Raw genomic sequence first — 15,559 nt, forward strand, 5'->3', positions numbered from 1 at the left:
TTGAAATTAGTATTTAATACATTCCAACAGCCATGAGACTTTCAAAGTCAAATCTGAAATTCAAATGGAGTCCATGGTTGTCCACTTGAAGTGGCACCATTTGGGTCTAAGCGGTCTGGATCTTGGGAAAGATCCAAACGGCTCTATAAACCGGATCCTTCTAAAAAAGTTTGAAAAATTATTAAGACAAAAAAAAGAAAACTATTATGTAACCCCGTACACCCTCTAGTGCCACAAAAAGATCCTACAGGGCACTAGAACTATCCGGATTCGTAGGATCAAGCACCCTAAAAAAAGAAATATCAAATGTGATTCCTAACTTGCCAAAAATGGAATCAATACTGCAAAATGTAAATATTGATGGAAATGGATTACTCCAAGGATCCAATTGGACCAGAAAAGTCCTGAATGGGATTGTATCGTCTCGAGTATCGCTGCCCTGATCTGGTCTGGAGAGTTGGATTAGGATCCAACTCGTTTGGATTGTTCTGGTACTCTAGAGGCCCTGCATCATCCATAGTCTGGAAAATTCATCTTTTGAGTTAACTTGGTTCATTTTAAATTTCTTACTTATACTACTTCTATTTTAGTTTGCTTCCTTTTAACTGCTTGCAAATCATGTGTATATCTTACTAATCTAGTCTTACTGTGTTAACTTGTCAGCTCACTGATCTTCACAAGTTGATGGTTGAGGCTGCTACAATACTGAACATTGAAGCCCCGGATCTCTATGTCCGTCAAAATCCCGTTCCAAATGCATATACACTAGCTATTAATGGTAGAAAGCCATTCATTGTTGTGCACACGAGTCTTGTGGAGCTACTGACAAGAAAAGAGTTACAGGTTTTCCTATTTCCCTTCAAAACAATCATCTTAATAGGTGTTACTTTCTCTGCAGTTGTTTAATCTTTGATTAGTTGGTTGATATGCCCTACTACATATGAATTTATCGTTATTTCGTGTTCAGATAATTCTTTGCCGTATGACTGCCAAGTACTTGTGCACACACATTATATATATATATATATATATATATATATATATATATATATATATATATATATATATTAGACATATATTGTTCAAGGTAATTTCTTGGCGAGGGTGTTTCTCGGAGATATTTTCAAAAGGTGGAAAATCTTGGAAGCTTAAAAAATTTTAAAAATATAAATAATAGAAAGAAAGAATAGGTTTTCTATTATTTTTCTTACAAAAATATAAGGAAACAATTTTTATAAGTTTTTAAAATACAAAAAAAAGAAAAACTGAACTTAAAATATAAAAAAATAAGTTTTAAAAAAATATATTGTGATAATAACACGAGATTTTCCCGATATTGCTACCTTAAAATATCGGAATTTCTCGTGATAGTTTCAAAATATCACTCGGTGACACTCATACCTATACATGTGTGTGTGTTGTGTGCAGAGAATTGTACACCCACCCTGAACTGTCCAATCAAATGTATCGGATGGTTAAAGATGCCCTACAGACATGACCTGCATGGTTGGTTTGTTAAAAAACAAGCTTTAAATCATGTCATTGGGATCTGTAAGAAGGATTTTCAAGGGGTTCAAAAATAAATGGTTCACAATGTACCAAAATTTATGACTCAACGATCATGATTTTACTTGGAAAAAGCTCAATCCAAGGTGTGGTCCAAGAAAACAAACAATTAGTGAACACAAGCACACAGCTATGGGGTCATATTTAAAATTGTAATTGACTTGGTCAGAGGTGGTGAACACGAGTTCACAACTGCCAATCGCCTGTACGTATATGTGTATGTGTATTTGCTACAATCGATTGTACCTTAAAACTAGCCTCAATCTCATGAAGCAAGTTGTTTTGACTCAATCTAACATTGTAGATGTGTTTAGCATGGTTGGTTTAGTGGGAATTGACCCTTGGATCATGTTTTCTCGATGAAAAAACGGGTTTTTGAGTCAGGAGTATTTGGTATGTTTTATGACCATCAAATTTTGCATCACCATAAAAACCCGTACACATCGGATTCCGGTGATCGAAAAGTCGATTCCTACTAGACAGCGCATGTACCTCACATCTATGAGGTTAGATTTACCAAAAAATTGAAAAAAAGGGTTTCGCTAAGACGATTGTAGGTACAATTGATCATAGTGTGTGTCTGTATATATATATATATATATATATATATATATATATATATATATATCATACTCAAGTAGAATCTACCCTTTTTTCAAAATTTTCTTTATTATCTTGGATCAAGCCCTACGGAAGAGCTTAAAAAATCGACAGTTTGCAAATCACAATGCTCCCAAACTTCATGGTTGAAAATAATCACATTTTCACATCGAATACACTCAATTCAATATGTAACCAGGCCATGCCCAAGAGTCAAACACGTTTGTGATTGATCTGGTGTTGCTTGCAATAATGACTTTGTACTAGAGATATTCTACAGTCAAGTGCAGCAGATATTTTGTGTGTTTGTGCATGTGTATTGAGCATTTTTTTGGTAGGTAAATCCACTTTGACCTTTTTTATTTAATTTTCTTTTCAGAATAGCATTCTGTATTGGTTGTCTTGTTCAGGAAACCTACAGTTGATAATACTAGGTACTGGTTGGAGACACCATCTGGTCAATTCTCTATAAAAAATCACTTGGATATTCAATTTCTGATATGGCTAAAGGAGGGATATGTGTGTGTGCTGTGGATTAGTTGTTTTCCTCTGTTATGCATGTTTCTTCTTAAGAGAAGCTAAAGGAAACAAATGTGTATGTGCTGTGAATTAGATGTTTTTCTCTCTTGTGCTTATGTTCTTAAGAGAAGTGGTTACATCTTTTACCTTCACATGCATGCCAGGCTGTCATGGCTCATGAGCTAGGCCATTTGAAATGTGATCATGGTGTGTGGCTTACCTTTGCCAACATTCTGACGTTGGGTGCATATAGTGTTCCTGGTAAGATAGTGATCTGGTAGAGGCCTATTTATACATTATATTGTTCTCTGGGAGCAAGACATTCACTTTATAAGTTGCTGCTTTTGTTCAGGGTTGGGTGGGTTTATTGCACAAAATTTGGAAGAGCAACTGTTCAGGTGGCTCCGTGCGGCAGAGTTGACTTGTGATAGAGCCGCACTTCTTGTTTCTCAAGATCCCAAGGTACAGATTCCTGAATGCACCAGCTTCTTAGATAAAGGATGGTCAAATATATCTCATCTTTTGGTAGTACAGGTTATCTATTAAAAAATGTATAATGTATACTACATTGTATCGTATAGCTCTGTGGCAACACCCAGAAGCACTCAGCATTAGCACCTAGAAGCACCAGCATCAACATAGGTGTGCTGGGCATTTTTAAGTCCCTATGTGACAGTGTGACTGTGATCCTTCCTATGTACATGCATATATAAAGTATGATGAACTGCTTACACTAACAGTTTCTGGCAACTGAAAATGGGTGGGTTTGCTCTACCAAACATAACCCATCGTGTTCAGTACCATTTCATTTTTAGATTGGCTGGTGTTAATGTATATAGGGGTATTTTAGTCATTTGTAAATACAAGGGTATTGTGGTCATTGTATACATTGTACCTTTTTTATTTTTCCTTTTATTTATATTTTTGTAAATTGTAGATTAGGATTGGGCTTAATGGTCTTTTGACCATAGAGCTGTTGGGATCTCCCCAACGGCTACATTTCTAGCCGTTGGGGAGACCCCAACGACTCTCTCTTGGTTCCCTTGTGTATAAAGGGGTTCAAACCCCATATCATGTAAGGCTTTTTGCTAAAAGCTTTTGGTGAATACAAATCCTATTATGTTTGTTGTATGGCCTTAAGTGGGTGATTTATGTGGATTCGTGATTGTGTAATTGACCCGTTAGTGGTTATTGTGATTGTGTATGTCCATAAGTGACACCTTTGTATTTCGTTACATGTGTTAAATAATGTAGCAGAATTTAATATGTAATCTCAGAGTTTTAGTTTAGTTTTAGTTTACTTTTATAGTTTAGTTAGGATTAGGTTAGTTTATTTAACTAAGTTAGGTTTCTTTTGCTTTTTTACCTTTTAGTTTAATTTTTGGACATATTTGGCTTTATGCTTTTTGACCAAAGTCAAAAAGCATAAAGTAAGGGAGAGTCGTTGGACCCCTAACGGCTCCCTCGTTCCCTCTCTCCCTTGTAGTATAAATATGGGGTGTTACCCCCTTGTAATCTAATGCTTTTGTAAAGCCCCTCTTGGGACCCAATATATTGAAGTTGATTTTTTATGCTCTTGTGCATTTGTATCCGTGCCTTTGTGCACTTGTGAGAGTTCTCCTTTGTGCCTTTGTGCACACTTCGCGTTTCTAGCATTGTGTTTATACAAAAAATCTCTTTTTATAGAGATTTTCACATGGTATCATAGCAAGGTTGCTTGGGAAAGAAAATCTTGTGATTCTTCACAATATCGAGTGACTCGAAAAGTGTGGCTTCAAATTTTTTTGTGATTGGTGTGAAGACTTCTCTTCATCAAATATTTTAGAAGATTACTTCAACAAGAGTTAAAATCTCTTTTTGGTACGTATTCTTTTCCTTCATCTTATCTCTCTAATGGGTGAAAAAGACTTTCATTTCTCTCTTGGCTTTAAGCTCAATGGCTCCAATTATCACGTATGGGCCAGAAATATGGAAACCCATATTAAAGGAAAAGGGTTTTGGGGTTATGTTCAAGGCTCAATTCCGGAACCGAAGCAAAAAATTACTTTGGTTGAAAGAAGAGAAATCAAAATTCTTGAGGGAGATGAAAGAACGAAGGCTCTTGAAGAATATAGCAAAAGCATGAGGAGTGGGAATGAAAAACTTCAAGATTTTGTCATGGATTTTCTCATCAGTTGAGACTAGAATCAACGCTAATATCATAAAGTTTAAAAAGGCTTCTCAAGCATGAGAGTACCTTGAGAAGATGTACACTTCTAGAGACTTGTCCCATAAGTATTACCTCCAAAAGAGGGCGCTAACCTTTCTTCAAGCATAAGGGAATATTTTGTCGAACTTTCTTCCATTTGGGATGAGCTTGCTATGCTCGAACCTAAGTGGAGTGGAGAAGCCATAGAGATTCGTCATAAGCAACTTGAAGAATATCGTTTTTTCAACTTTTTGAATGGGCTAAGGCTCGAGTTTGAGCAAATTAGATCTTCTCTCCTATCCTCCTTCACTTTTCCCTCTCTTGAAGATGTCATTACTAAATTAAGTGGAGAGGAAACTCGTATGGGCATTAGCAAGCAAAATCCAAGTGTTCTTGCAATGCCCACAAATCAAGATGAGTGTGATGAAGCTAATGTCGTTTATAGGCCCGAGAACAACTTAAGGACATATAAACCTCCTCATTTTAAAAACCAAAATCAAGGTGGTCATGGTGGAAGAAGGGACTATAGCAAAGTTGTGTGTCACTTTTGCAAAGAACCGGATCATATCAAACCGGTTTGTCCTAAGTGAAAGAAATTACTAGCAATGGCCACCACATCTCAACCACAAAAAGATGAATCTACAAATGGAGCTCTATCTCTAAATCAAATTGTGGAAGCTCTTCAACCTCTTCTTAAGGGAGCTATTTCTGGTGCCGCCGTGTCTACTCCGTTCCCTCCAGGTAAAACTTCTTGGCTTTTAGATTCCGGTGCTTCATTTCATATGTCTCCAAGCATTTTCTCTCTTTCTGAATACTTTGAAAGTTCGTCACCATCTTTTGTTTCAACTACGGATGGCACTTCTCTTGAAATTAAGGGAATTGAAAATTTTAAAACACAGAACTTCTTTATTCCAAAAATTAGATTTATACAAAAATTAAATTTGAACTTACTTTCCGTCTCTCAATTCTCGGACCTTGGGTGTGACATTCAATTATCATCTAATAAATGTTTAATACAGGATCACCAGTCCAGGAGGTTGATTGAGGAAGGCTCTAGGAAGGGAGACTTATACTATGTGGACTCTCTTCAAATTCAAAAAACCCCTTTTTGTAATGTGGCCCAACATAAAGACATAAATGTTTGGCACAAAAGACTTGTCATCCCAATATCACCAAGTTGTCCTATTTGGACTTTACTAAAAATCTTTATAAAAATACTTTCTCTTATAATGATTGCATTCTTGGAAAAATGAGAAGTACGTCTTTTGAACAAAGATCTATGTTTACCACTAAACCTTTTGAAATTGTTCATTCGGATGTTTGGGGACCAGCACCCGTTATATTCAAGGGAGGTTTTGCATATTATGTGATTTTTGTGGATGATTTTTCACGATATTGCTGGATTTATTTTTTCAAATATAAGCATGAAGTTTTTTCATGTTTTAAATCATATCATCTGATGATCAAAAATCAATTTAATAGTAATTTAAAGATATTTAGGACCGATTCCGGAGGTGAATATCTCTCTAATGAATTTAAAAAATATCTTGAAGACTATGGTGTTGTCCATCAAAGATTGTGTCCTAAGACCCCACAACAAAATGGTTTGGCCGAAAGGAAACATAGGCTAAGTCACAAGGACTCGGCAAAGCAGGTGCCGCACCCGCGTTGACGCGACGCGATGTGCAGGTGCAGTCAACACGACCCTGGGTACGGTCAATGCACCCAGGGTCATTTTCGTCCAATTTTCAGACGTAAAAAAATTGTTTTTGCTCGATCATAAGGTTGTCGAAAGAGTATTAGGGCAAAATCCTCTCCTCTCCCGCACAGCTCCGCTCACCTCCTCTACTCTCGACGCCTCTCAAAGGAGCCAGATGCCACCTCTTCCTCTCCCTCGTCGCAGGTACCCTCTGGCTCCCTCTCGCTCTCTTATTGGGTCGGAAGGGGAGGGGCCGAGCCCCCCACCCTGCTCCCTCTCGCTCTCTTGTTGGGTCGGCGAGGAGGGGAGACTTGTTTCCCACATCCTTCCCCCCTTCTTTCCCATGGAACCCTTCCACCCTCACGTGTGTCCCGCCATTTTTTGGCAAGTGGTTGGCCGGACACATGTGAGGGTGGATGGGTTTCATGGGGAAGAAGGTGACCGACTGTAAAATGGCCATAAATGGCCGACAAATTTTCGATTGGTGACTTGCCAAAAAACATAATTTTTTTTTAAACGAGTTAGCTAGCCATCTACAGGAAAATGGTTGGACCAATGTCCTCTGGCATGGGCAACACTGGCTCAACCATTTTGTGGTCGTTGGCTAGCTGGAAAATGGCTAGATAGTTTTTCATTTTTTTTAAGTTTTTGGGCATGGCCGGCCATTTTTCGGCCAGCCACCGGCGAAGAAATGGCCTGGTTGGTATCGTTTGACAAGGGAAACACCGATCAGGCCATTTTCCTGCCAGTGGCTGGTCGGGAAATGACAAGTCTTTTTTTTGTTGTTTGTGACCAAAATTCTGAAAATCAGGTTTTTGGTCACCCAAACAGCCCTTTCATGTTGGTTTTTGGCAAATCAGGTTTGTCATATTCTTCGATCTTTGAATTATTTTTCATGTCGCCCACGTATCATGTAGCTAAGGGCATTTTAATGATGACTTTTCAGCTACATTTTGAATTCATGGTAACGTCCGATTCTTTTTCAAAATCTCTTTTTTTAGTTGGTGTCAGCCATTCAAAAAATAGTTGTTTTAGGGCCAAGTTTGAATAACTCTTGTTCAAACTGGGCTTGAGCTCATCTCGGTTCAAGCCCAAAATTTTGGTATGTAATTTAGTTCTTTTCTGCTTTACTTATTTGATTGATATTTAGGTTGATTTATGTAATTGCTTTACTTATTTGATTGCTATTTAGGTTGATATATTGCATGCATGATGAATGATATCATGACAATGTTAACTGTTAAATTATGACAATGTTAATAGTTAAAACTTCAAAATTATATATATATATATATATATATATATATAATTTTTTACATTTTTGCCCTGCCGCACCCCCGCACCCCCGCACCCAAGGTTTTTTAAAGTGTCGCACCCGCACCCATGTGACATAGAGCATGGGCATATCATTGAAACCACTAGAACCCTTCTTATTTTCCAAAGTATTCAAAAAAAAATTTGGGTTGAGGCGGCTCTTGCTTCCATTTATCTTATTAATCGTCTTCCATCCAAAAATTTAGATAAAATTTCTCCCTTTGAAGCTCTATATGAAAAAGAACCCGATTATAATAGATTAAGAGTTTATGGTTGTAAGTGCTTTGTCCTTAAAGATAAAAATGATAAACTCTCACCAAAAGTCATTCATTGTGCTTTTCTTGGCTATTCTGAAACCCAAAAAGGGTTTCGATGTTATGATACTAAGAATGATAAGTTATATGTCTCAAGGAATGTAACGTTTTTGAAAAATGATAGTGGTTTTGAAAAGAATGAATCTCATTTAGAAAATGCCGACTATTCCTTTCTTTTTTATCTATTATCTAGAGATGATGATATCTCTAGTGATGATGAATCAACATATAATAGTGACAATGAAATGGTTGAAATCAACAATAATTCTAGCCCTACTACCTCTCGAGAAGAAAATATATCTAGAGACCCTATCACTTATACTCATAGAGATAGACGCACCTTTAGAACTGTTATCGAACGATATAGTGAACCTATCGAATCTATCTTCACACATGATTCAAATCCTAGAAGAACCGAAAGAACTAGAAAAACTCCCTCTAAATTCGTTTCCTTTGATTCCTTCTCTTTTAAATATCGGGCTTGCTTAAGTGCCATTCACTCATATTTTGAACCAAAATTTTTTGAAGATGCCAAACGATGTATTGAATGGAGAGAAGCCATGGAAAGTGAACTCAAAGCGCTTAGAAAAGTCAACACTTGGGAATTTCAAACGCTTCCCAGTGGAAAGAAAACTATAGGATGTTGATGGGTGTTCAAAGTCAAAACCAAGAGTGATGGATCTCTTGAGAGGTATAAAGCTCGTCTAATAGCTAAAGGCTATAGTCAAGAATACGGGATTGACTATGAAGAGACATTTGCTCTAGTAACTCGTATGGTTACTGGCAGATGTCTCATCACCATTGTTTCCATTAGAAAATAGAATATTTACCAAATGGATGTCAAAAATGTCTTTTTAAATGGGGATCTTAATGAAGAAGTCTACATGGATGCTCCACCTGGTATGAAAATTCCAAAAAATAAAGTCTTTCATCTTCGTAGAGCTCTTTATGGCTTGAAACAAGCTCTCAAAGCTTGGCATGATAGGTTTAACATTGTAATGACTGGAAATGGTTTCTCTTCATGCTATACTGACACTGCATTGTTTGTTAAGAAATCTGAAGCAGGAATTGTTATATTACTGTTATATATTAATGATATGTTAATAACAGGTGATGATACCAAAGGAATCAAAAGCATTAAATCTATCTTGACTTCAAAATTTGAAATGTCAGACTTAGGATTTCTAACATATTTTTTGGGAATTGAGGTTGCCTATTCTCACAGAAGCTATTTTTTGTCTCAAACTAAACTTGCCTTTGAGATTCTTGACAAATCAAGAATCACAGATAACAAGGTCTGTGAAACTCCTGAAATAGTAGGTTCGAAAATGAAGATTGATGATGGGATTTTCCTAGAAGATCTCACACCTTACCGACAACTAGTTGGATCTTTAACGTATCTTATCATTACAAGGCCTGATATTTCTCATGCAGTACATGTTGCTAGTCAATTTCAACATGCACCTACTACAGTTCATATAAGCGTCATTCTCCGTATCATGAGATACATAAGGGGTACAGTAAGCACGGGGGTATTTCTATCTTCCTCTTCTGAATTGAATTTAATTGCTTATACTGACTTTGATTGGGGAGATAACCCGAATAACTGTCACTCCACCACTGGTTTTTGCATTTTTTTAGGTGAATCTTTAATTTCTTGGAGATGCAAGAAACAACGGAAGGTCTCACTTTCGTACAGAAGCCGAATATAGAGCCATGACATCTACTACCATGGAGATTGTTTTGATTCGCAGCTTGCTGGAAGATATAAATATTCAAGTTCAAGGCCCACAAAACTATATTGTGATAATAAAAGTGCAATTTATATTGCCAAAAATCACACATTTCATGAGTTCATGAAGCACATTGAGATGGACTGCCATTATGTTCGTGAAGAATACTTAAGAAGAACCATAGACCTTCCATATGTCACATCAGAATACCAACTGACAGACTTCTTCACCAAAGTGATGTGCTCTCCAAGATTTAACTTCCTTCTTAGCAAACTTTCGGTTATGGCACCTAAGTTTGAGGGGGGAGTTAAATAATGTAACATAATTTAATATGTAATCTCATAGTTTTAGTTTAATTTTAGTTTACTTTTATAGTTTAGTTAGGATTAGGTTAGTTTATTTAACTAAGTTAGGTTTCTTTTGCTTTTTTACCTTTTAGTTTAATTTTTGGACATATTTGGCTTTATGCTTTTTGACCAAAGTCAAAAAGCATAAAGTAAGAGAGAGTCGTTGGACCCCCAACGACTCCCTCATTTCCTCTCTCCCTTGTATTATAAATATGGGGTTTTACCCCCTTGTAATCTAATGCTTTTGTAAAGCCCCTCTTGGGACCCAATATATTGAAGTTTATTTTTTATGCTCTTGTGCATTTGTATCCGTGCCTTTCTGCACTTGTGAGAGTTCTCCTTTGTGCCTTTGTGCACACTTCGTGTTTCTAGCATTGTGTTTATACACAAAATCTCTTTTTATAGAGATTTTCACATGGTATCAATGCCTTGGTGCTCTTTTGATAGTTTTGAGGTACTCAAGAGACTTGTGGGAGATCGAGAAGATCTGATAGAGCTTCGAGAAGCATGCCCATAGCCTCACTTGATTGATGCTTATGCGGCTGATTTTTAAAGAGTAGAAGAGTTTGTCATATCAAATTTGTGGAGCATTGTCAAACCAAGTACCTTCTACTCTTCTTGGTTCTATATCTTTTGTTTTTTGTTTCTCTTCTCTCTTAAATGGCCAACAAGGAAGTGGTGACGGTGGTCCCTATTAAGTTTGATGAAAATAACTACAACTTATGGGTCATCACCATCAAAAGAATCCTAATCGAAAAAGGCTTGTGGGAATATGTTGATAGTTTCTTAATGAAACCACAACCTAGTCTCGCAAAGACTCCTAATGAAAAGGATGAGACTACTAAAGAAGAGGTCCTTAAAGGAGAAGAGAGAGAAAATGCTCTTTTAAATTATAAGAAAGCTATAAAAGAATGAGAGATTGGACATGCAAAGGTTCTTTCCTTATTTATGGGAAGCATGAGTGAGGACACATGTGAGACCATATTAGAATTTGATAGAGTCGATGAAGCTTGGCTCTTTATTAAATAAACTTATACTCAAAGTGATGTCGCATATAAATGAGAGTTGCAAGACAAAATTCACTTGCAAGCAAGGAGAAAATAATATAAGAGAGTACTATGAGACTCTCAAAAAGTTGTGGGATCAAATGGCAAAAATGGAACCTATTTGGGAAACCCCAAAAGATGCCGAATAAAGAAAGAAACAAATTGTGAATGAACAATTTTTTCAATTTATGAGGGGTATACGACCCGAATTTAAACAAATGAGGAGTAACATACTCCATAGAAAGCAAGATGAACTTTCACCTATTCATGAAGTCTTGGCTCAAGTTTGCATGGAAGAAAAGAGGTTAAAATCTCAAACCAAATCAAAAGAGTCCAAGGATAATGTTCTAGCAGTTTCAAGACCGAGTGCTAATTCCCATATATATAAGCCTCCACACTTCTAGAAAACCTCAGTCTTATGAAGAAAAAAGAGATGGGAAGAAGAAACTTATTTGTTACAATTGTGGAGAACCGAGACATATCAAACTATATTGTCCGGAATTTAAAGCTAAAGAGGAAAAGAAAATCGCTTTGGTTGGTGCTTCTCAAGTTGACAAGGAAGTTCAAGTAAATCCATAGGAAATATGTTGTTATCTCAATTGATGGAAGCATTGCAACCTCTTCTCAAAGGTTCCTCCACAATTGGTCTTGTCGTATCCACTTTATCATCATCTGGTATGATTTCTTGACTCTTAAATTCAGGTATTTCATTTGATGTGACTTATAATAATTTCATGCTTATCGACCATAGTATTGATTCAAGTAGGAAGAATGTTTTTATTACGGATGGAACCTCTCTTGATGTTAAAGGAATTGAAAATTTTGAAAAATCTCTAAATTTTTGTATTCTAAAACTTAATTTAAACTTACTTTTGGTTTCTCAAATCACTTATCAAGGTTGTAGTGTCTTCTTCAAATATGACCAATGCTTATTATAAGACCTCCAGTCAGGGAAGTGGATTAGAGTCAAAAGGGAGTTTGATGTTATGATCTTGAACATGATAAATTATATTTTTCAAGAAATGTTACCTTTTTAGAAAATGAAAGCTTTTTTGATAAAAATGTGCCTAAGAGAGAAGATGAATATATATTCTTAGAGTTGGATTCTAAGAATGACAGTGATTTGATATTAGAAGAGAATCAAATTGATGATAATCAAATACATACTCAGAGTGGTGGACATCAGGATCATTCTCAAATTATTCAATATAAAAGAAGGAAAGAAAGCTATCATCCTAATGCCTTAGAAAAATATTCCAACTTAGAAGCCCAAGAAACTAGAAATATTAGGCATCTCGAAAGACAACAGAAAAAACCTGATAGATTCATGTCATATGAATCCTTTGTCCCTCAATATAGAGTTTGTCTAGCAAAAATTTTCTCCTACTTCGAACCAATCTCATGCAATCAAGCTAAGGACTATCCAGAATGACACAATGCCATGGGTGAAGAAATAAGAGTATTAGAAAAATCTAAAATTTGGGAACTGACTATCTTGCCACCTTGACTATCTTACCACCTGGGAAGAAATCAATAGGATTTAGATGGGTCTTCAAGGTTAAAACTAAGAATGATGAAACATTGATAAGACATAAAGACATACTAGTAGCCAAAAGATACAGAAATATGGGATAGATTATGATGAGACCTTTGCCCATGTCACGATAATGACTACTATTAGAACACTTGTAGTTATAGCTGCTATTAGGAAATGACCCATCTATCAAATGGATGTCAAAAATGTCTTCTTTAATGGAGAATTAAAAAAAGAAGTATATATGGATCCACCACTTGAGTATGATATTTCGAAAGAAAAGGTTCTTCGTCTTAAAAAGGCCTTGTATGGTCTCAAACAAGCACCAAATGTCTGGTATGATCGTTTTAGTTCTATTATGACTAGTCTTGGATATTTTTCATGTTATACTGCTTTATTTGTTAAGAAATCTGATGCAGGTACTATAATTTTGCTCCTTTATATTGATGACATGATCATAACAAGAGGAGATAATCAGGGAGTAAATCATATTAAACATGTACTTAAACAAAATTTTGAAATGACTGATTTAGGCTTTCTCATATTTTTTCTCGAGATTGAAGTGCTCATTCTCCTCGAGGATATTTATTGTCTCAATCTAAATTTGCTATTGATATTATTGATAGGTCTGGATTGACTGACGAGAAGAGAGTAGATACACCTGAAGTTATCAACTCAAAGATGAAGATTGATTATGGAACTTTATTAGATGATCTCACACTATATCTAGAGATGGTCAGTGCCTTGACATACTTGACCATCACCAGACCAGACATCTCTCATGCAGTTCACACTAGTAGTCAATTTCAGCACTTTGCTACGTCAGTTCATATGAGTTCTTATGCGTATTGTTAGATATTTAAGAAATTCTATTAACAGAGGATTATTAATGTCTTCCTCCTTCCCGCTTGAATTAGTTGTATATTCTGATTCTGGTTGGGGAGGAGATCCCAATGATAGACGCTCAACCATTGGCTTCTGTGTTTTTATAGGAGACTCACTGGTGTCTTGAAAATGCAAAAAATAACAAAAGGTGTCTTTGTCATCCATAGAAGATGAGTATCGGGCTATGGCCACCACAACATTAGAAATTGTTTGGTTGAGGAGCTTGTTGTCCGACATGGGAGGACCATCAACTACACCATCCAGGTTATGCCGTGACAATAAAAGTGTCATATACATTGCTGGAAATCATACATTTCATGAACACATTAAGCACATCGAGATGAAATGCCATTATGTTAGAGAAGAATTTTTGAAGAAGACGATTCGTTGCCGCATGTCATGTTTGAATACCAGCTTGCAGACTTCTTCACTAAAGCCCTTCTTTCGACTAGATTTCATTTCTTGTTAGACAAACTTTCGGTGATCACACCGTAAGTTTGAGGGGGAGTCTTAATGTATATAGGGGTATTTTAGTTATTTGTAAATACAAGGGTATCGTGATCACTGTACACATTGTACATTTTCTTGTTTTTATTTTTTCTTTTATTTGTATTTTTGTAAATCACGGATTAGGATTGGGCTTAATGATCTTTTGACCATAGAGCTGTTGGGATCTCCCAAACGGCTACATTTCTAGCCGTTAGGGAGACCCCAACGACTCTCTCTTGGTTCCCTTGTGTATATAAAGGGGTTCAAAGTTCAAACCCTATATCATGTAAGGCTTTCTGCTAAAAGCTTTTGGTGAATACAAATCCTATTTTTACATTTGTTGTATGCCCTTAAGTGGGTGATTTGTGTGGATTCATGATTGTGTAATTGACCCATTAGTGGTCCATAAGTGACACCTTTGTATTTCGTTACAGCTGAACACACCAAAAATTCTAGTGTATCATGGGTGTATATGCTTTAGCGCAGACAAACACAGACATGCACCTGCACACACATGCACACTACTAATCCGGTATCTCTTGGCAATATCTTAGTGAGACAATTCATTGAGTTTTTTTTTATAAACCTGGCAAATTTCTTAAAATACTCCATAGAAAATTAAAATGTTTGGAAAAGTAAAGAAATTATTCTTTTATTAGTGCTTTTTGAAATAGAATGAGAAGAAATGAAGCTTCCAATAACATGGGGAAAATTGAGATCATATTAACAGTTTTTTTTTAATTGCATAAATTATTTTTTGATAATGTTCTCATATTACCATGATATTTTCACAACAATATCAGAAAATTTCTTGGGAAATCTAGTTTGTCCAATATATTGTAAAAATAGGACGTTTTCTGTGATTATGGAGGTTTTTTCACAATGATCTTCAATGGACAAATTGGGTACCTTGTCTAATTTATAGATAGCTATAGTTTTCTTTCCCTTTGTGCTAGAAAGTTTTCAGACTCAACTTCCATTTCTTCTGAATCACAAAGCTATTTTTTCCAATATATTGTAAAAATATGACGATTCTGTGACTATAGTGGCTGCTTCGTAATGATCTTGAATGGACTAGACTGTGCATGTTTGCCTACGATAATCTCACGTTAAGTTGTGTAACTATAGTTTTGTTTCCCTCTCTGCTAGAAAGTTTTCAGACTCAACTTTCCTTATTTCTGCATCACACTGTAGTCTGTTAGTAAAATGTCCTAGCACTATATAAATACTGCTGTGAGCAAGAAGTGTTCAGAAGTGTTTTTTTATTTGGGAAGGTTGTGCTATTTTGATATTTGGGTACTTGCAAAGCAGAGTTCTTTTCTTTA

The 15,559-nt window shown here is 36.0% G+C and overlaps 1 protein-coding gene across 2 annotated transcripts in view; it reads left to right on the forward strand.

Moving 5' to 3' along the window:
- Positions 1-15,559, forward strand: part of LOC149811463 (plastoglobule-localized metallopeptidase 48, chloroplastic-like) — a 36,687-nt gene that overhangs the window by 19,819 nt on the left and 1,309 nt on the right. For both annotated transcript variants that reach the window (XM_089993099.1, XM_089993100.1), the window contains exons 5-7: positions 664-843; positions 2,850-2,946; positions 3,038-3,147. In XM_089993099.1, the coding sequence (XP_089849225.1) occupies positions 664-843; positions 2,850-2,946; positions 3,038-3,147 (387 nt within the window). The remainder of the gene's footprint in view (positions 1-663; positions 844-2,849; positions 2,947-3,037; positions 3,148-15,559) is intronic.

This window comes from Nuphar pumila, chromosome 17, assembly GCF_984573655.1.
Source record: "Nuphar pumila chromosome 17, dmNupPumi1.hap1.1, whole genome shotgun sequence".
In the NCBI taxonomy this organism is placed as follows: Eukaryota; Viridiplantae; Streptophyta; class Magnoliopsida; order Nymphaeales; family Nymphaeaceae; genus Nuphar; species Nuphar pumila.